The sequence below is a fragment of the Mandrillus leucophaeus genome, unplaced genomic scaffold (genome assembly GCF_000951045.1).
Source record: "Mandrillus leucophaeus isolate KB7577 unplaced genomic scaffold, Mleu.le_1.0 Scaffold1, whole genome shotgun sequence".
Taxonomy (NCBI): Eukaryota; Metazoa; Chordata; class Mammalia; order Primates; family Cercopithecidae; genus Mandrillus; species Mandrillus leucophaeus.
The window spans coordinates 13,741,876-13,762,509 of record NW_012098097.1 but is presented as its reverse complement, the minus strand read 5'-3'; the positions used below and the strand labels follow the sequence as shown (position 1 = coordinate 13,762,509).

At 52.4% G+C, this 20,634-nt stretch overlaps 1 protein-coding gene across 1 annotated transcript in view; it reads right to left on the bottom strand.

The window, feature by feature from the left end:
* CCDC40 (coiled-coil domain containing 40) overlaps positions 1–20,634 on the bottom strand; it is a 78,974-nt gene that overhangs the window by 3,097 nt on the left and 55,243 nt on the right. Inside the window, exons 11-19 of the mRNA XM_011991755.1 lie at positions 16,890–17,133; positions 16,621–16,803; positions 12,169–12,414; positions 10,939–11,152; positions 9,391–9,560; positions 8,960–9,051; positions 7,164–7,284; positions 2,423–2,611; positions 382–540 (exon numbers count right to left, since the gene is read on the bottom strand). Coding sequence (XP_011847145.1) covers positions 382–540; positions 2,423–2,611; positions 7,164–7,284; positions 8,960–9,051; positions 9,391–9,560; positions 10,939–11,152; positions 12,169–12,414; positions 16,621–16,803; positions 16,890–17,133 — 1,618 coding nt within the window. The remainder of the gene's footprint in view (positions 1–381; positions 541–2,422; positions 2,612–7,163; positions 7,285–8,959; positions 9,052–9,390; positions 9,561–10,938; positions 11,153–12,168; positions 12,415–16,620; positions 16,804–16,889; positions 17,134–20,634) is intronic.

Sequence of the window (20,634 nt, the reverse complement as noted above, 5' to 3'; positions counted from 1 at the left end):
CGTGATCCGCCCGCCTCGGCCTCCCAAAGTGCTGGGATTACAGGCTTGAGCCACCGCGCCCGGCCCACTGTATCTTTTAAAATTATTTCGCTCATCATCTGTCCTCCTGTCCCAGGAGGTAACCTCTAGGAGGGCAGGGATGTTTGTCTTTTGTGTTCTATTTTGCAACCCTCGCACATTGAACGTGAGCCCAGCCCGTAACAGATACTCCATCAACATTTGTCAATTGAACAAATCACAAAACCACAAACATGTGAGCAGCCGGTGGTGCTATCACTGGCCTGGGATCAACAGAGGACAGAACTTAGGGGAGGCAGGACCCCTGTGCGAGTGGCACGTTCCATGGCCTTCATCCCCAGTGACCTCCTGGGACATGTTTACCTGTCGTTTGAGAGCCCCAAGCCGGGTGAGGTCGGCCTCAAGTGTGTCGAAGTCTGCCTGTATCACCGACAGCTTTTCCTGCTTCTCTAGGAGGGAGCTGCTCACATTTCTTTGGGTTTCTTCCAGTTCCAGGATGGTTTTGGTGCACTCCTCAGTGGCCTAGGAGAGTCACAGGACCACGCTGGGCCCCTGCAGCCCGGCTACTTGGCAGATAGGGAAGAGTCAGGCTGGGAGGACCTGCCAGGCACCTTCTACACATTCCATCTGAGGAGGCTCACAAAGAGGAATGGGAGCTGCCGCCTTCAGGAATGGGTGGGTTGGAGAGGGGAGGCCTGGGAGATGCCAGGCCCAGCCAGCCCACGCTGCACACTGCTCCCTTAAGGCGGGTGTGGCCGAGATATGGGGGCCTGAGCGGTTCTGGGGCTCCCCGTGCAGTGGGTCTGTCCGGGGACCGGCACAGTTCAGCAGCCGTGTGCCAAGGGCAGGGCTGAGGCTGTAAGGGCTGAGAGGCGGGCTGGGGAGCCTGGGAAAGAGGAGGGTGGGGGCCTCTGCTGAGGGAGAGGCAAGGCTGGCGCCATCTGTGTGGTGTTCATTCCGCCTTCCGGGAAAGCAGCACAATTAAGAGAAAGGAAAGCCCGGCAGCAGCGTTTGGCAGCTGACATGGTCCAGAGGATGATGGAGGAGACACAGTGACTCTCAGGGCTGGCTGGGGACATGGAAGGTCTTTGGAGGGGGGGATGGCAGGGGTGAGGACAAGAACCTGTTTGTGCATCAGTGATGGCGTCGTGTGAGGTGCAGGGCCTGGGACTAGAGGACTTGAGTGTTGCTTGGAGCAGACGGGGGTGAGGGGTGGGCATGGGGGTCCTGGCAAGGGACTGAGGTGGTGCCCAGGGCAGCAAGGAGTGGTCAGGGGCTGGGCTAGGAAGCTGAGGGAGGGATGGACATCAGGAATGGCCAATGTGGTGGACAAGGACTGAGAAGAGGCCGCTCTTCCGCCTCTCTCCAGAAACTTCCAGTTACTTCCAAATGAGCAGCCCAGGCATGTCTGTCGTTTTTGGCTAGACTTTCCCTACAGGGGTGACCTCAGCACTCTCCAGGGAACCCTCTGGGTGACTCTGAGCGGTAGGCACCCATTTCACAGGTCAGTAAACCAAGGCTCTGGGAGGTCAGACTGTATGCCCCAGTCAGGAATGGTCCAGCGTGGCTCCAAGCCATGCTGTCAGCTGTCCCCAAGGCCACCTACCCACCCATGGCTGTGGTTGCCGTCACATTTAACTCTGCCCCCCACCCCCAGCAGACGAGGCCCTGCAGGTCTGGCAAGGCCCACCAGCTCTGAGGTCACACAGTGGGTCAGTGGGGCCATGGAGCCAACCTGGGAAGTGTGAGTGCAGGGCCCCTGGCTGGCGACAGCTGAGGTAGTCAGCACCGGACAGCACCAGCTGGGCCCTTCCAGCGCAGGTCCAGTGGACATGGCCTGGTGTACCGGGATGCAGGCTCTTGGGGAGCCTGCCACGCTCCCATTAGCTGGTCCCCGGTGCCCACTCAGGCTCCCCAGCATGAGCCAGCCTCTTCCCCAGAACTCTCTACCTCCCCAATGCCACCTCTGATATACAGGGAGGGGCTGAATGAAACACGGCCGTCTCTGGCTGTGAGCATCTCTGTCCGGTGTGGGCATTCTGCAAACTCCCAGAGGCAGGCCCATGGCAGCAGCAGGTTAGCAGTGCTGAGCACAGCCCCTCTAACAGCCTCTGGGTCCTCACCCCAGACCTGGCACCCAGCAGCAGGTTAGCAGAACTGGGGATGGCCTCTCTGCATCCTCACCCCAGACCCGGCACCCGGCAGCAGGTTAGCAGAACTGGGGATGGCCTCTCTGCGTCCTCACCCCAGACCTGGCACCCAGCAGCAGGTTATCAGGGCTGAGCACACCCCCTCTGACAGCCTCTGCATCCTCACCCCGGACCCAGCAGGACGCCTTCCTGGAGTGTTCCTTGAGTCCCAGAGGGAGAAGCAGGCGCCCAGCTTCCTTTCCGCTGCTCCCTACCTTGCGAACATCCCTGATTTTCCGGCGCAGCTCAAGCTGCTTGTGGTGGAACTCGGTGCGGGTGAGCGCCTTCCTGTCCATCTTGCGCTGCCCCTCAGCCTGGGTGGTGACGGTCTCTCTGCGGGCAACCGCCAGCTCCATGGCGCGGATCATCTTCTCCTGCTGCTTCAGCAGCTGCCCAAGCCTGACCTGGGAGACAGGACAGAGGGGCTGGGGCTGGGGCAGGCCTGAGCTGCAGCCTCAGAGAGAGCAGCCAGGGCGCTGGCCTTGCTCATCCTCAGGTGACATGTACGGGGATCGGCGGGGAAACAGTGATGCCTGTGCCGCCAGGAGGAACAAGGGACATGGAGGCCACAGCCCTGGGTGGGAACCCGGAATCCACAGGCAGACAATGCAAGGCAGATAAATGGCCGAGACCTGAGGCGACCAAGGAGGCATGAGAACTAAAAGCAACCAAGCAAAAAAAAAAAAAAAAAGATTCTATGTCTTGATGGTGTCAGTGGCTACGTAGATGTGTGCGTGTGTTAGAACCCACCAAACTGCATTGTTTTTTTAAATTTTTTAATATTTTTGAGACAGAGTCTTGCTCTGTCACCAGGCTGGAGAGCAGTGGAACGGCTTGGCTCACTGCAACCTCTGCCTCCTGGGTTCACGTGATTCTCCTGCCTCAGCCTCCTGAGTAGCTGGGATTACAGGTGCCTGCCACCACGCCTGGCTAATTTTTGTATTTTTAGTAGAGATGGGGTTTCACCATGTTGGCCAGGACGGTCTCGAGCTCTTGACCTGGTGATCTCCCCACCTTGGCCTCCCAAAGCTGGGATTACAGGCATAAGCCACTGCACCCAGCCTTTTTAAAAAAAAAAAAAATTTTTTTTTTTTGAGATGGAGTCTCCCTCTGTTGCCCAGGCTAGAGTGCGGTGGCACGATCTTGTTTAACCACAACTTCCACCTCCCAGGTTCAAGCAGTTCTCCTGCCTCAGCCTCCTAAGTAGCTAGGATTACAGGCACCTGCCACCACGCCCAGCTTTTTTTTGTGTGTGTGTGTGTTTTTCAGTAGAGACAGGGTTTCACCATGGTGCCTAGGCTGGTTTTGAACTGACCTCAAGTGATCCACCTGCCTCGGCCTCCCAAAGTGCTAGGATTACAGGCGTGAGCCACCGCGCCCAGCCCAAACTCTGTGTTTAAAATAAGGACATTTTATCTTATCAAAGTTAAGCCTAAAGTTGATTTAAAAGAAAAAACAGGCAAGAATCCCGAAGATCAGCAGGGTGAAGGGAGACCAAGCTCGCTCAGGTTTACATGTACCATAAAGTGACTTGGAGCCATGAAGAAACACTAAAAAGTCTGTGGGGCGAAAGACCCCGTAAACAGAGGGCAAAGGCAATGACAGGCCAGAGACACTATTTTCATAGGTATTGAAGACAGGGGCTAATAACCCAATATATGAGGAACTCCTAAAATATGTTAAGAAATAAGAAAACAGGCCAGGTGCGGTGGCTCAAGCCTGTAATCCCAGCACTTTGGGAGGCCGAGGCAGGTGGAGCATCTGAGATCAGGAGTTCGAGACCAGCCTGGCCAACACGGTGAAACCCCATCTCTATTGAAAATACAAACAATTAGCTGGGTGTGGTGGCTCATGCCTGTAGTCCCAGCTACTCGGGAGGCTGAGGCAGGAGAATCGCTTGAACCTGGGAGGCGGAAGTTGCAGCGAGCTGAGATGTGAGCACCACTGCACTCCAGTCTGGACAACAGAGCAAGACTCTGTATTTTAAAAAAAAGGAAGTCAGAGGAATTTCGTAAGTACAGAGTTACAGAAATCAAGACAGTAGGGCATTGGTGAAGGGACAGAAACATGAATCAGTAAAACAAAACAGCCCCGAAATGAACTCACACAAATGTGTCAGCTGATTTCAACAAGGCCTGGGAGGTAGTTCAGTGGAGGAAGGGCAGTCTTTTCAGTAAGCAAGCAGGGCTGGCTCAAGTGAACATCCAAATGCAAAAAAAAAATTAACCCCAATCCACAGCTTGTACCATACACAAAAATTAACTCAAAATACATTATGGACCTAAATGTAAAACCTAAAAGCAGGAAGCTTCTGGAAGAAAATAGAAGAGAAGCTCTTTGGGACCTTCAGCTAGGCAAAGGCTCCTTAGATAAGCTACTGAAACGATTCAAGGAAGAACAGACTGAGGGGTGGGTGCCGTGGTGCACACCCATAATCCTAGCACTTTGGGAGGCCCAGACAGGAGGATCCTTTGAGGCCACGAGGTCAAGGCTGCAGTGAGCCATGATTACACCGCTGCACTCCAGCCTAGGTGATAGAGCGAAACCCTGTCTCTAAAAGAAGAGAACAGACTGTGTAATTGGACTTCACCACACAGAAGAATCTCAAATGCATGAGGCTAAGGAAGGAAAATCAGGCTCAATATGTCTCACCCTGTTTGACCCATTTATGTGACATTCTGCAAAAGCCAAAACGACATGCATGGAGACAGATTGGTGGCTGTCATGGTGGCTGGGGTGTGCGGTGAGCTGACTACAGAGGGCATGAGGGAATTCGAGGATGAGGAAATATATCATGATGTGGCAATGGCTACATGATTGTACGTCTCTATCAAAACTTGTAGGGCTGGCCGGGCACGGTGGCTCACTCCTGCAATCCCAGCACTTTGGGAGGCCAAGGCAGGTGGATTGCCTGAGCTCAGAAGTTTGAGACCAGCCTGGGCAAAATGGCGAAACCCCGTCTCTACTGAAAATACAAAAAATTAGCCAGGCATGGTGGCACACACCTGTAATCCCAGCTACTCAGGCAGCTGAGGCAGGAGAATTGCTTGAACCTGGGAGGCGGAGGTTGCTGCGAGCCAAGATCACACCACTTCAGTCTGAGCGACAGAGAGTCTGTCTCAAAAACAAAACAAAAAACAGACAAAACAAAATAACCCAGAAAATCCTCATAGGGCTGAATACTGTAAGCTGTGAGCTTCCACTCAACTGAAAAACCTAAAAAAAAAAAAAAAAAAAAGATAAATCACACCAGAACTGAGGAGAAGGTATGACAGCCGCCATGTGCTTTTTAGACAAGTAAAATGTCAGGCTGTTACAGTCAGAATTTATACACCCTTTGACTTAGGAATCTCACCTTTGGGAACCTAGTCTAGAAGACGAAGAGAAAAAAAAAGAACCAGTGAGGAAGGATGTGATCATAATGCTCTGCGATGGCTGATTTTATGTTAACCTGACTGGGCTCAGGGATGCCTGGATAGCTGGGAAAACATGATTTCTGTTTTGAGTGGGTCTGTGAGGGTGTCCCTGGAAGTGATGGGCATTTGAACCAGTGGACAAAGTAAAGATCCCCCTCGTCAGGGTGGGTGACATCACCGTCTGTTGAGGGCCTCAGTAGAACAAAAAGGCAGAAGAAGGTGGTGGGGCGGGGTGGGGTGGGGGTGGGGGAACATCGGGCTGGGATGACACCATTGCTTCCTTCTCAGCCCTTAGACTTGACTGAATCAGGGGCTCTCCTGGGTCTGCAGATTAGATGCCCGATCCTAGGACTTCTCGGCCCCCATAATCATAAGAGCCAATTCTCATAATAAATTTCTCTCTCTCTCTGTGTGTCTCTCTCTCTGTCTCTGTAGTCTACTGGTTCTGTTTCTTTGCAGAACCCTAACACACATTGTGTCTAGGACAAAACAATAACGCCAACAACAAATTGGAAACAACCTGAATTTTCACCAACGTGGGACTGGATCCGTAAATTGTGAAATATCCATAATATATATTGTAACTGTTAAAGAATGGGTTAGTATCCATGTAGGGCCAAGGCAAGCCCTGCCTGTGCATTTGTGTGAGATCTGAGAAGGTGAGAGGCCTTTTCCCTGCAGTGGCTGACATGGTCGCCCTGGCTGAGGAAGGGGAGCCGGGAAAGGAGGGACAGGGAGGAACAGCCCGGACCTTCTCTTTGCCCCCTACTCTGTGGGGGAGAACTTGGCTTGCTCCAGCAAACACACGTGGCTTCTGTAATGTGAAAAGTCAATTAAATTGGGTATTTTTAAACACAACGTCTCATTAGCATATGCACTTGATCTGGAAAATAACTCAGCAGAGGAATTTTTATTTAGCATGGCATTGTGAAAATGAGACCCATTAATGTTATGAACTGCTCTTATTGTTATCCTTAAGGCCCTGAACCTTTAGCTTGATTATCACTTGCAATTTAATTACCAGCCTTTTAAAGGCAATGAAATCTAATTGTGACCGTGAAGAGAAAACGTGGCTGTGAGGGATGAGATGGGGGTGCTCACTGAGCCTTCCTGTGGTGTGAGACTCTGTCTCCCAGTGGGATACATTAGAGGGTCACGAAATTTGAGGGTTACAGCCGGCATTTAAAAATACCAGAGTGCTGTGATTACATGGAGTAGGAATAAAACAGTGTTTTGCGAAATGACACGCACACGCTTGTGTGTGCGCGGTATTGTCCACAGTATTTCTGCACAGCAAGAACAAGATGCCGTGAAAGCTGGGTCACGGGGGATGTGCGCTTTGCCAGTGCTCCATTGGAGTGCAGGTCACTCTGCTAGAGTGGGTCGCTCCCCGGAAATCTCACCCACTGCCACCAGCCACTGTGGCCAATGTGGTTCCCACCGGAGCCCCGGGGCAGCCGAGGGCCTTGGTGTGGCCAGGTCTCTGGAGCCCAAGGGCTGGCACCCAGCAGGCCCTGCCACGCGGCTCTCCTCCCCTCACCTTCATCCTGTGGATCTCGCCCTTCATGGCCCGGATCTCCGTCTGGCCGATCTCGGAATCCACTGAAGAACGCATCTCTTTTGCCAGTTGGATTTTTTTCTCCCAAAGCATAATCTGGTGTCTTGAGAGGTAGGAGAGGCAGTGTAAGAAATTAGGAGTTTTCTTCTGATGCTTCGGTGAGCTCACACTCTAAGGCTTTACAAGGCTCTCAGCTGCCATGGCAGAGCCAAGCAGCTGTGACAGAAAGCGTGAGCCTCTCAAAGCCTGAAACGTTCACTATTGGGCTCCTTATGTAAACGCTTGCCAACCTCTGGCATATAGGGGGAGAGAGGGAGATGGGGGTGGGAAAGAAAGAGAGAGAGAGAGAGAACAGGGATATATAACTGTAGGAGCTGAGAAAGTCAGTATAATTGATAGAAGCTGACTTAAGAAGTAAAAGGCCTGAATACACCAATAGTCTAAAAGCTATTTAAATGTCACCAAAGATACAAGCACCCCAAAGCATTGGTCCCAGGTGGTTTTTTGCCTGGATTCTATCAAACCGCAAGGAACAGGCAATCCCTGTGCTATTCATTCCTTCCAGAGCACACTGAGAAAAGGACGATGCCTCCACACCACGCCTGCTCCGCACCCTTTCCACAGGGAGATGTGGGCCCACGTGTGTGACAGGGAAAGATGGCCATGAAAATACTAAAGTGCTTCAAAGGGGAACTTCTGAAACAACCCCATTTGTGTAAAAAACAGAGCAAAACAAGAAAGGAATATAGCTAGACATTGGTTTTCTGGGAAGTGAAGAGCGTTGGAATTATATGCAATTTTCCCTGGCTACGTTGCACGCATTGTATAGTTTAAAATGTTTAGAGCTGGCTGTGTGGTACTTTAATAATCAGACACCATAAAATAATGGATATTTAAAATCTTTATCGCAAAGAAAGCCATTCAATTTCCAGCAGGAACTCATTTGGCTCAAGAGCTGCTGCCAAGGGTGGCAGGCAGAGCTCTGTGGGGAATCTGGGATCCACTAGGGTGGGTTCCAGACCCATGCCCAGGTGGTCTTTTTCTTCTTTTAGAGACAGGGTCTCTCTCTGTTGCCCAGGCTGGAGTGCGGTGGTGCAATCCTAGCAGCCTTGACCTCCTGGGCTCAAGTGATCCTCCCACTTCAGCCTCCCGAGTAGTTGGGACTACAGGCGTGCACCACCATGCCCGGCCAATTTAAAACATTTCTGTAGATATGGGGTCTCACTGTGTTGCCCAGTCTTGTCTTAAACTCCTGGCCTCAAAGGAGCCTCCTGCCTTGGCATCCCAAAGCACTGGGATCGCCGGGCACGGTGGCTCACGCATGTAATTCCAGCACTTTGGGAGGCTGAGGTGTGCGGATCACCTGAGGTCAGGAGTTCAAGACCAGCCTGGCCAACGTGGTGAAACCCGTCTCTACTAAAAATATAAAAATTAGTCAGGCATGGTGGCGTGCACCTGTAATCTCAGCTACTCAGGAGGTTGAGGCAGGAGAATCACTTGAAGCCAGGGGGCAGAGGTTGCAGTGAGCTGAGATTGCACCACTGCACTCCAGCCTGTGGGATAGAGCAAGACTGTCTCCAAAAGAAAAAACAAAACAAAACAAAACAAAACACACACACACACACACACACACAAACACACACACACACACAAACACCAAAGCACTGGGATATAGGTGGGAGCTGCCACACCCGGCCTCCTACATGGTCTTCAACGGACAGAGGCCTGCAGGTGCAGTGACCTTCATGACCCATGTGTGGCTGGAGACTGCGACTCACTCTGCTTCCACCAGTTGATTGAGGAGGGTCGCCTTCTCCTCGCTGAGCTGGTTCAGCTTGTCCTGCATCTTGATGGTCTCCCTCTCAGAGTCCTGCACAGGGGAGGGGCGGGACAGCTATGGGGAGGGCCATGGGATTGTGGATGCCGGGGCTGGTGCCCTCCGTCCCAGCACCGAGGGCGGGATTGTGGGTGCCGGGGCTGGTGCCCTCCGTCCCAGCACTGAGGGCGGGATTGTGGGTGCCGGGGCTGGTGCCCTCCGTCCCAGCACTGAGGGCAGGGCTGAAGGCTGGATTTCTAATCCCCCCACAAGCATCTTGAACGGGTGTGGAAGTTACGTCCTGGGGCAGAGCACCCCCCGCAGGGACCGTGCCCCCGAGTCCCCCCGCCCTCCATCGTCCCGAGCCCCGGGACTGTGTGGACGCGGCCTGACCTTCAGCGAGCGCACGAATTCATTCTCCGTCACCCGGTTGTTCTGCTCCAGCTCCTCCGAGCTGCACCGGTTTTTATTCATCAGCACGTTGAGCTTCTTCAGGTCGTTGTCCAGGTCCTTCATGTGGTGCTCGATCTCCTTCTGCTCCTTCTTCTCCTGCTCAATCTTGCCTATGGCAGAGAACAGAGACTTGGGGAGAGACCCCGGGAGGGCCTGGGTCCTCGCCTGCAGGCAGCGGCGTCTGAGAGGTGACCCGGGGTTTGTCTCTCCCTGTAGCTCCCTTCATCCCCTCCCTCTTGTCCTTCCCAGTGCTCCTGCCTGAATCTCACCCCTGCCAGGACAGAGGAGAGGAGAGGGGTCTCTTCTCGGCGGCTAAGCTCCCAAAGCCTGGTCCTCCGAGGGAACTGAGAGGACCCGCCTGTGGGGACAGCCAGCAGGTGTGGGCGGGGTGTGTGGGAGGGCCAGGCTCCCTCCCCCAGGACACGTGCAGATCTGTGGAGCCTGGGGACCTGGTTGATGCTCAGACACTGTGAGTCTCCAGGAGAGGGGGGCCCTTAGACCCCTGCCCCGCCCCAGCCAAGCTCAGGGGTAGGGGCAGAAAACCACAGCCCTTCTTGATGTTAAGACGAGTGGAGGGCACGAGAGGCCACAGTTGGTTCATCCGCTGGCCACTCCTCACAGGGCTTCTCTGGCTCCTCCTGCTGTCCCCACGGTGTGCCCTGACTGCCCCAGGGCATGGGCATGTGAGCCCCTCTCTCTGCCCTTTCCGTGGGTGATCCCATCTCACAGCATGGTGTTTCGGCACCTCTTGCCTTGGGACACCGATAGTCAGCTGACAGCTCCATAGTGTCTTTTAGGACTTGCTACTCACCAAAAGATGGGTTTGGGCAACCCAAGGGCAGGGCGAGAGGCAGCAGGACCTCCGAGAAGGGCACGCGATGTGTCTGGGCAGCATTTCCCATGGGGACTTTGCTGCAGGCCTGACCAGCATGGATCCCTGACCCAAGACCAGGCGGGACCCGGGACGTCTCGGCAGGTGGCCATGTGGGTGGAGAGTGGTCCAGGAAGGATGCCCGCCTCCCTCATTCCAGGCACCCTGGCGCTTTGGCAGCCCCTTGGGCCTCAGAAGCGTCGGGGAATCCTGGCGGAATGGTTTTCTAAGTCCAACTGGAGGTGATGCGGGGACAGCACCAGGAGCCCGCCTGGCAGGACCCTGGCTCTTCCCGTGCCAGTGTTTCCACCTGAGTGCCCTGGCTTGGCGGGGATGATAACCTTCCACGCTCCTCTCTCGAGGAGAGCTCTGAAGTCTGTAAGCTTGGAGACATTTCGTGACATTTCTCAACTCTGCCACCGTGACTGCGAACTGGGCAGCTGGACAGGCGGTGGTTCACATTTACAAAATACGGGGAGCACGCGCGTTTGTTATTTGCTTTTAAGGCTGTGTGCAAATCCAGCGATGTGCCCCACTGAGTGTCCCTCCCCTGGGAGGTGCCCCCGCCCCAGAGCTTGTCTGAGCATCACTGCAGGGACGGGCATGGCGGCTCTTACTTTCTACTCGTAGTTTCTTCTGCTCCATGATGTGGAGCTCCTTCCTGGATGCGTCCAGGGAGGCCAGCTGTGCCTCCTGCTCCTGTGTCACCTTGACCATCTCCTGCTGCAGGCGCAGCCAGGTCACCTGGGCCTGGACCGCTGTGGCATTGTGCTCTTCGATCAGCTTGCTCAGCCTTTTGATTTCAAGCTCCAGGGGCCCCACTTCTTCCCCCTAGATGGGATATTCATCAAAAAGCAAAATTGGGGCCAGGTGTGGTGACTCACGCGTGGAATCCCAGCACTTTGGGAGGCTGAGGTGGGTGGGTCACCCGAGGTCAGGAGTTCAAGACCAGCCTGGCCAACAGGGTGAAACCCCGTCTCTACCCACAATACAAAAATTAGCCGGGTGTGCTGGTGCACACCTGTGGTCCCAGCTACTTGGGAGGCTGAGGCAGGAGAATCGCTTGAACTCAGGAGGCGGAGGTGCAGTGAGCGAGATGGCGCCACTGCACTCCAGCCTGGGCAATAGAGCAAGACTCCATCTCAAAAAAAAAAAAAAAAGCAAAATTAGCCTTCTTGGGCTCAAATGTCTTTGTGAGTGGGCTGCAGAGGGTCTGGACCCCTGAGGTCATGAAACTGGACAAAGGCTGAGGGGCTCAAGTTAGCTCTCAGCAGGGTTGCAAGCCACAGACACCGCTGGAGGAAATACGACTAAGGGGCTCTGGAGTCCCCTCTAGCTTCCCCATGGTGGGTGCACCAGCAGGATGGGTGGGGCCTCTGGAACCCAAAGGGGCTTTGAGAGTACAGGGACCTGGATGACGTATACGGCATCAGGCCTCAAACGCATTAGGCCACTTCTCTTAGAGCAGCAGAATATTTCGTGCTGGGTGAAAATTATTTGGAATTCAGACTTCAGTGGCCTTGAAAAACATCTGATTGGACACAGCCATGCCCATTCCTTTACATTTTATCTACACTCCTCGCTACACTCCTCGCTATGGAGGCAGAGCTGTGTCACTGTCAGAGAGACCAACTGGCCACAAAGCCTGAATGCTCTCTGGTCCTGTGCAGAAAAATATGACTTAGAGCGCTTGGCACACGTGCCATTTTGTCTGTAAAGCGGGTAGGGAAAGAGGCAGTTCTGTGTATTCCGGGAGTTCAGGTCTGACCATGGGGGACCTGAGGGAGCTCTGCCCCGCCAGGCGCCACAGTCAGCCGGGGACCGCGTCTCCCTGCCTGGGACCTCACCCCCAGCTCGGAGACCATCCGCTCCAGCTGCTTGTTGAGGAAGTTGATGAGCCCTTGCTTCCTCTCGATGAGGATTGTGCGCCGGGAGATCTCGCTCTGGCTGTTGGTGATGAGCTCGTTGACTTTCTTCACGTCCTGGTCCAGCTCCAGCAGCGTCTTCCGGTGTGCGTCCAGCCTGCTGCTGGTGCGGGTGATATCCAGGGTGGTCTGGGCAATGTTGCCGTCGATTTTGGAAAGATGTGTCATCTGAAATGATGAAAGGAAATGCCTGTGAATATTGCCCCCACCAGAGGCCTGGGACGAGTTTACCGATCCACCGTTCGCTGACGGTCGGGATGTTCCTCTGGAGAAATTCCAAACGCACAGTCCTGTGAGCAGGAGGCTGGATTTCCCGCCGTCTCAAGGTCCCAGCAGGGAACCTGCTTGTTGGAACCCAGATGTTGGGTTTTTACAGAAAAGAGAGATCATGGTATTCACTTTTCTTATTGATGTGGTTTGGCTATGTCCCCACTCACCTCTCATCTTGAATTGTGTCCCCGTAATCCCACGTGTCAAGGGAGGGGCCCTGTGGGAGGTGACTGGGTCATGGGGGCCATTACCCCCATGCTGTTCTTGTGATAGTGAGTGAGTTCTCACGAGATCTGATGGTTTTGTGTGTTTGACGGTTCCTCCTTCACACACTCTTTCTCTCCTGCTGCCTTGTGAAGGAGGCGCCTGCTTCGCCTTCTGCCATGATTGTAAGCTTCCTGCAGCCTCGCCAGCCATGTGGGACGGTGAGTCAATTAAACCTCTTTCCTTTATCAATTACCCAGTCTTAGGTATTTCCTTACAGCAGTGTGACTAACACACTTCTTAAATAGGAGCACACACATTGTGAGGAAATGTGAAAATACAGGCCAGAATAGAGGATAACACGTTCAACTGCCTGCAATTCTGACACAAGTTAGCTACCATTCCCATCTGAATCCATTTTTCCTTCCAGGCTTTTCTATATAACTCTCAAAAATAAAAATAGGATCACACCCTACACACTGGGTGCTAACCTGCTTTTTAATCTGACAACGTTCTCCAAGTTTTAATGGCTGTGCTACACTCTGTCACATTTGGAGCATGGTTTATGAAGCAAGAAGCAATTGCTGGACACTGGTTCCTCTGTGGGTTCTGACCCGTCCTGCTGTCCTGCAGGTCTGAGCAGCCAGTGCTGGCCTCCTCTGTGGGCTCTTTGGAGGCATTAGACAGATTCCTTTCGATCCCTTCTGGCAATGGGGATTTTATCGAGAGGACGTTTGTGAGGACGTTTGTGAGAATCAGGAGTGAGGCAGTGACACTCACAGCTGCAATGGTACGGCCAGAGCTGCTCTGGGAATAGGGAGCTGCTGTCACCACTGGGACGGGGTCCTCTTCCCCAGGGCGTGGCTCTGACAGGTGGCCTCAGGCCACGTGTCTGCCCTGACCACCCCTGCCCGTCGGCTCCTGCCACACAAGGCCTCAACTCTCTCACGTCTGTGGGTCCCGCCTACCCCAGCCTCCTCAGGGCCATCTGAGCTTCTCCTCCCACCATGCCTGTAGGCTCCATGTCTCTCGCCGGCCACCATAGGTGACTTCCCAGGAGACCCAGCATTCCCAGAGTGTGGAACCCAGACCCTGCCTACCTGGAGTGGAAGCTTCCAGCATCCAGAGTTGTGTGGCAATGTCAGCTTGCAGCCTCCTCCTTTGCCAAGGTCACCCTGAGATCTGGGCCCCACAAGGACTCCTGCCTCCCCCCTCCCCAGCTGCCCTGCAGGGGCTGTGGCTCCAAGTCCCCTTCAGTCCCTCCCCCTGTCACAGCCAGGCCTGCCTCCCCTGCTCCACTCCGGACTGTTTGTGGTCCCTGCGGACCCCACCCTGGCTCCCCCCAGGCCTCTACACCGTTCCTGGATTAACTGCCTGGACCCCATGGTGGCCAGCTCCAGATGGGTGGTCTCGCCCATCCACACTTTGCTCCTCCTCCCAGATATGCCTCCCCACCCCACCTTCTATCAGCCCATGGGGCTTTGAGCAGTTCAAAAATCGGGTGGGAGGTACCGTTTTCAACAGCTGGACTGGCATCCGTTGGAAAATTGTCGTAATAGACGAATTTGTTGGTCCAAGACTCTTTGCTGCCCTCTTCTGGAAACTGGCAGCAGTACAGGTATGACCTATCGGGCTGCCCAGAAAGGGGCTTGGCTGGGGCCCTGGGGCTCTGGGGCCCTGGGGGCCTGAGGCCTGGGGATTGGGAACTGGACTTGGCAGTGTAGCAGCACGGCTGGACAGGCTCCTTCACACCCACCACGCCCTTCAGCTCTGCCTGGCCAGCTCCTGTCCCAATCCTCAGGAGGGCAAAACCAGCAGAGCTTGGCATCGGGAATCCGTCACTCTCCCCCAGACTAAAATGGGGACTGTTGGACAGGCCCCACTGCCGGGATGTGCCCTGGAAATGGCGCGGTCTGTGGCGGCCTCTGGGGGGGTCCTCCAAAGGGGCCTGCTTGAGGCCGGTGGGGGAGGGTTACCCCTCAGGAAGAGGCAAAGAAAAAACCATTCAAGTAAGGAATTGTTTTTTCTAAGGACACAAGTCCCCTCCACCCCCTACCACAGGCAATAAAGGATAAAGCAAGATCCCAGGGGAAGTGAACGTGAGCTCACAATCGGGGGTGCCCTGCTATGGAATGGACGCTGAGGTCACACTCCAGGGCCCCCCAGGGAAATCTGCCTTTGACTGGCAGCTGGCCATGCGGTGGCTCACACCTGTAATCCCAGCACTTTGGGAGGCTGAGGTGGGTGGATCACAAGGTCAGGAGTTCGAGGGCAGCCTTGCCAACATGGTGAAACCCCATCTCCACTAAAAATGCAAAAATTAGCTGGGCACGGTGGCGCATGCCTGTAATCCCAGCTACTTGGGAGGCTGAGCAGAAGAACTGCTTGAACCCGGGAGGCGGAGGTTGCTGTGAGCCAAGATGGCACCACTGCACTCCAGCCTGGGTGACAAGAGCGAAACTCCACCTCAAAAAAATAAACAAATAACAACAAAATAAAATAAGATAAAATAAAACGAGAAACAGCCTGAAGTGCCTAACAAGAGACTTAGTAAACAAAATATGTACATTTGTAGGATAAGATGTTATACAGAAATGAAAATTGAGGTTTTGAAGAATATTTGGTGGCATGAGGAAATGTTATGTTGAATATGGTCAATACAGCAAAATGAAAAGCTATACAAGTAGCAAAGATTCATTGACTCCCATTCTCTCTGTGTCATAGCTCAGTGATATTAATGACAAATGGATGCACGTGGACCTGGGGGCTGGGCACAGTGGCACAGGCCCAGAATCTCAGGGCTTTGGGAGGCCAAGGTGGCAGGGCCACTTGAACCCAGGGATTCGAGACTGTAGTGAGCTGTGATTGTGCCACAGCACTCCCACCTAGGCGACAGAGACCCTGTGTCAAAAAATAAAATACATAACTAAATAAGAAAAAGAAAATGGGCCTGAGTCCAGTGCTGCGTAAGGTGTGTGCTTGTGTATGTGTGTGTGTTTGTAGGAGTTTGAGTGTGTATGTTTGTAGGACTTTGAGTGTGTGTATGTGTGTAGGATTTTGAGTGTATGTGTGGGTGTAGGAGTTTGAGTGTGTGTGTGTGTAGGAGTTTGAGTGTGTGTGTGTGTAGGAGTTTGTGTGTGTGGTGTGTGTGTATGTGTGAGTTTGCGTTTCCTTGTGTGTGTGTGGGGTCATGTGCAATTGCATGTGTGTGCGTGTGTGTGAATGTGTTTGCGTGTGTGAGAATGACTACATGTGTATGTTTGTGGGTGGGTGCAAATGTATTTCTGTATTAAAACTTTCCAGAAGGACATTTACCAAAAAAAAAAAAAAAAAAAAAGTTGCCTCTGGATGGTGGGCCTAGAGCTGTCTCATTTTCTTCTTTATGCCTTTCTGTATTTCTAGGTTTTCTTTCTTTTTCTTTTTTTTTTTTTTAAGACGGAGTCTCGCTCTGTCACCCAGGCTGATGTACAATGGCATGATCTCAGCTCACTGTAACCTCTGCCTCCCAGGTTCAAGCGATTCTCCTGCCTCAGCCTCCCGAGTAGCTGGGATTATAGGCGCCCACCACCGCACCCAGCTAATTATTTGTATTTTTGGCAGAGACAGGGTTTTGCCATGTTGGCCAGGCCAGTCTCGAACTCCTGACCTCAGGTGATCCACCCGCCTCGGCCTCCCAAAGTGCTGGGATGACAGGCCTGAGCCACCGCGCCTGGCCTATTTCTAGGCTTTCTACAGTAAAAATGTATCACCCTTACAACCGGAACGCCATGGAAAGGAGTGAGCACACGAGGGCCCTCTGCTCACGCTGATTCCGCCCTCTCCGCCCCCAGTACGCCTTTGCCCTCACATGCGCAGGCTGCAGGCGACTTCGCACAGCCCCACCCTGGGGCAGGGGCCCACCATGTTGGTCTTCTCCTTCTGCAGCTTCAGGATGAGCTGGTTGAAGTATTTGGTGGTCTTGTTGGAGGTCATGTGCTCCTGCAGCTTCTCCCGGATGGCAGCGTCTGTCTTCCTCCTGAGCTCCAGCTCGCCCTGGATGGCTTGGCGGATGGCCTGCAACTCCTCTGTGAGTATCATCTGTTCCTGGAGAGGAGGAGCCACAGGGTGGATGTGCCTGAAGAGGCACCACAGCGTGCCAGGCGTGACCTGTGGGGCGGGCCCGGCCTCACCAGCTGGTCCTGGCTGAGGGCATCCTCTGTGTCCTGCAGGGTGAGCCTGTACATGCTGAACTGGCTCTGCAGGGCCACCTGCTTGGTCAGGCACTGGGTGGTGAGCTTCTGCAGCAGTCTGACTTCCGTCTCTGTCCGGTTCAGGATGCTCGCCAGCTTCTCGTTCTTTTCTTCCTCCTTCATGATGGATTTCTTATAGGCCTCAATCTCACTGTCGATGGACCTGGCTTGATGCTGGCATTCTCTGCAGAAATGGAGGGGGAAGAGCCAGTTACGTGTGAGACATCAGAGAGCCAGTGCACAGAGCTGTGCCCCACACGGGGGAGCTCACTAAATAGAACTCAATGCATAGAGAAATAAATTAGGAAGCCAACTCTTTTTTATTTATTTATTTATCTTTTGAGACAGAGTCTCACTCTGTAACCCAGGCCGGAGTACAGTGGCGCGATCTCGGTTCACTGCAACCTCCGCCTCCCGGGTTCAAGTGATTCTCCTGCCTCAGCCTCCTGAGTGGCTGGGATTACAGGTGTGCGCCACCATGCCTGGCTAATTTTTAAACTCTTTTTGTAGAGATGGCGTTTCACCATGTTGCCTAGGCTGGTCTCCTACTCCTGAGCTCAAGCAATGTGCCTGCCTTGGCCTCCCAAAGTGCTGGGATTACAGGCGTGAGCTACTGCACCCAGCAGGAAACCAACTTTTTAAATAGTAGCCAAATCTTTAAAAAATGTTTCTATTAAAAATTTTCATGGAGAGATTGGCACATATTTGAGAGGTACATGTGATATTTTGATGCAAGCATACAGCGTGTCACCATCAAATCTGGGGAACTGGCCATCTATCCCCTCACATGTGATCCTTCCTTTGTGTGGAGAACATTCCAAATCTTCTCCTCTAGCTATTCAGAAATACACACTAACTTACTGTGAACCGTAGTCACTGTGACATGCTATTGAACACTGGGCCTTGTTCCTTCTCCCTTACGGTATTTTGCACCCAATAACCAAATCTTGACTATTATTTTCTTTTTTTCTTTTTTCTTTTTTTTTGAGATGGAGTCTTGCTCTGTCGCCCAGGCTGGAGTGCAGTGGTGTGATCTCTGCTCACTGCAAGCTTTGCCTCCCAGGTTCAAGTGATTCTCCTGCCTCACCATCCTGAGTAGCTGGGACTACAGGCGCCCGCCGCCACGCCTGGCTAGTTTTTTGTATTTTTAGTAGAGACGGGGTTTCACCGTGCTAGCCAGGATGGTCTTGATCTCCTGACCTTGTGATTCGCCCACCTCGGCCTCCCAAAGTGCTGGGATTACAGGCGTGAACCACCGCGCCCGGCCAACTATTATTTTCAAATGGATGAACAGAACTATTACCTATGGAAAGTCCACGTTGACAACTCTTTTGTACTATGATTATGGGGAGAAGGAAAGCGACACATGGGTCAGAAGCTGGGCTGGGGGTTCTCATCTGCCCATCTGCCTTAACCATGACAATAGTCCTAGGAAGGAAAGAGTCCAGCGTTACAGATGTAGCCACTGAGACTCAGAGCATTCCAATCACTAGCCCAAGGTCTGCAGGAAATGGTGTGGCTGAGGGAACACCAGCGGACGCGCTTCAAATTCTATTGTCTTTCCCCTTAGCATGCTGCGATGAGATACCTGTCATTAATATCAAGCTCTAAAACACAGATGTCGGATAATCAGATCTAAAATACAGATTCAAATCCTGTATTTGTTGGAGTGCAGCGGCATGAGCTTGGCTCACTGCAACCTCTGCCTCCCGGGTTCAAGTGATTCTCATGCTTCAGCATGAGGATTTGAATTTTTGTTTGTATGTGAGGCATGTTTTCCTATTATTCTGAGATGTTCTGCTGTACTTTAAACATTCCTTTCTGTCTCTCTCTCTTTTTTTTTTTTGAGATGGTGTCTCACTCTGTCACCCAGGCTGGAGTGCAATGGCATGATCTCAGCTCACTGCAGCCTCAAGCCACCCAAGTAGCTGGGATTACATGGTGTGCGCCACCATGCTTGGCTAATCTTTGTATTTTTAGTAGAGATGGGGTTTTGCCACGTTGGCCAGGCTGGTCTCGAGCTCCTGACCTCAAGTGATCCACCTGCCTCGGCCTCCCAAAGTGTTGGAATTACAGGCGTGAGCCACTGCGTCCAGTCATCCAGTATCTATTTTTTTTTTTTTGAGACAGAGTCTCACTCTGCCACCCACGCTGGAGTACAGTGGCACGATCTCGGCTCACTGCAACCTCCGCCTCCTGGGTTCAAGTGATTCTCATGCCTCAGCCACTCGAGTAGCTGGGACCACAGGCATGCGCCACCATGCCAACTTAATTTTTTTTTTTTTTTTGTATTTTTAGTAGAGACAGGGTTTAGCCCCATTGGCCAGGCTGGTCTCGAACTCCTGACCTCAAGTGATCTGCCCACCTTGGCTTCCCGAAGTGCTGGGATTACAGGCATGAGCCACCACGCCTGGCCATCTGGTATCTATGTTTAATGGGTGTGGATATTTATTGATACACTGATGACATCAGAAAAAGATAAAAAACAGGAAAGGGCCTCATTACGGATCGATGAGGATGATTAAATTATGGCACAGGCATCATTTAGAACACAGTGTGAAGAGAACTGAAAAGAACAATGGCGATTTCTGTGTGTTCTGATGTGAAATGACTCTAAGACACAGCACAAGAAAAACCGAGGTACAGAGCGGGACACACCAAGCTGCCACGGGTGATTTTTAAGTGGAGAGAAACGCCTGAGAATAATGCATATGCATGCATGAAATGTATCTGGAAAGGCTTTTATGAAACAGTAACAGGTTGCTTGGAAAAGAGAATTGAAAGACTTGGGGATAGATGTGGGAAAAATTTGGAAGGTATTATTCTAGTCCAAGAAGAAAGTACTTCTTGAATATTCAAATAAACACTTATTCAAAGGATAAGGCACTATCAATAGAGAAAAGAAGCCTGGCCCACATGGTGAAACCCCATCTCTACTAAAAATACAAAAATAAATTAGCCGGGCATGGTGGTGTGCACCTGTGGTCGCAGCTACTTGGGAGACTGAAGCATGAGAATCACTTGAACCCAGGAGGCAGAGGTTGCAGTGAGCCGAGATTGTTCCGCTGTACTCCAGCCCAGGTGATAGAGCAAGACTCTGACTCAAAAATAAAAAAAAAAGAAGATACTGGAGAGATTTGCCATGTCCGTGAAGGAGAAGATTTAATATTATTAAGGCCTCAATTCTCCTCAAAGTGATCTATGGATGCAATGTAATTTCAGTCACATCCCAGAAGGCATTTTCCCCCCAGAAACTGACAAGCAAGTTTTAACATTTAAATGGAAACCTAAAGGACCTAGAGTAACCAAAATAAGTTTGTAAAACAACATCAAAGACTCAGACTATCTGATTTTAAGATTCTCCGTAAAGCTCTAGTTAGAAAGACAACGTGGTATTAGTGAAAGAATGACAAAAAGATCAACGGAACAGAATAGAGAGTCCGGAAACAGACACACAGACACACACGCGCGCACACACACACACACACACACACACACTCTCACACTCAACGGATCTTTGACAAAGGTGTCACAGGATTTCAACAGGAAAAGGACAATCTTTTCAACAAGTGCTGCTGGGATGACTAGAGAGAGACACACAAAACCTGCGCCTGGACCCCACTCATACCACAACAAAAGTGAACTTGAAATGGACCAGATGCCTAAATGCAAGACCTAGAAAACT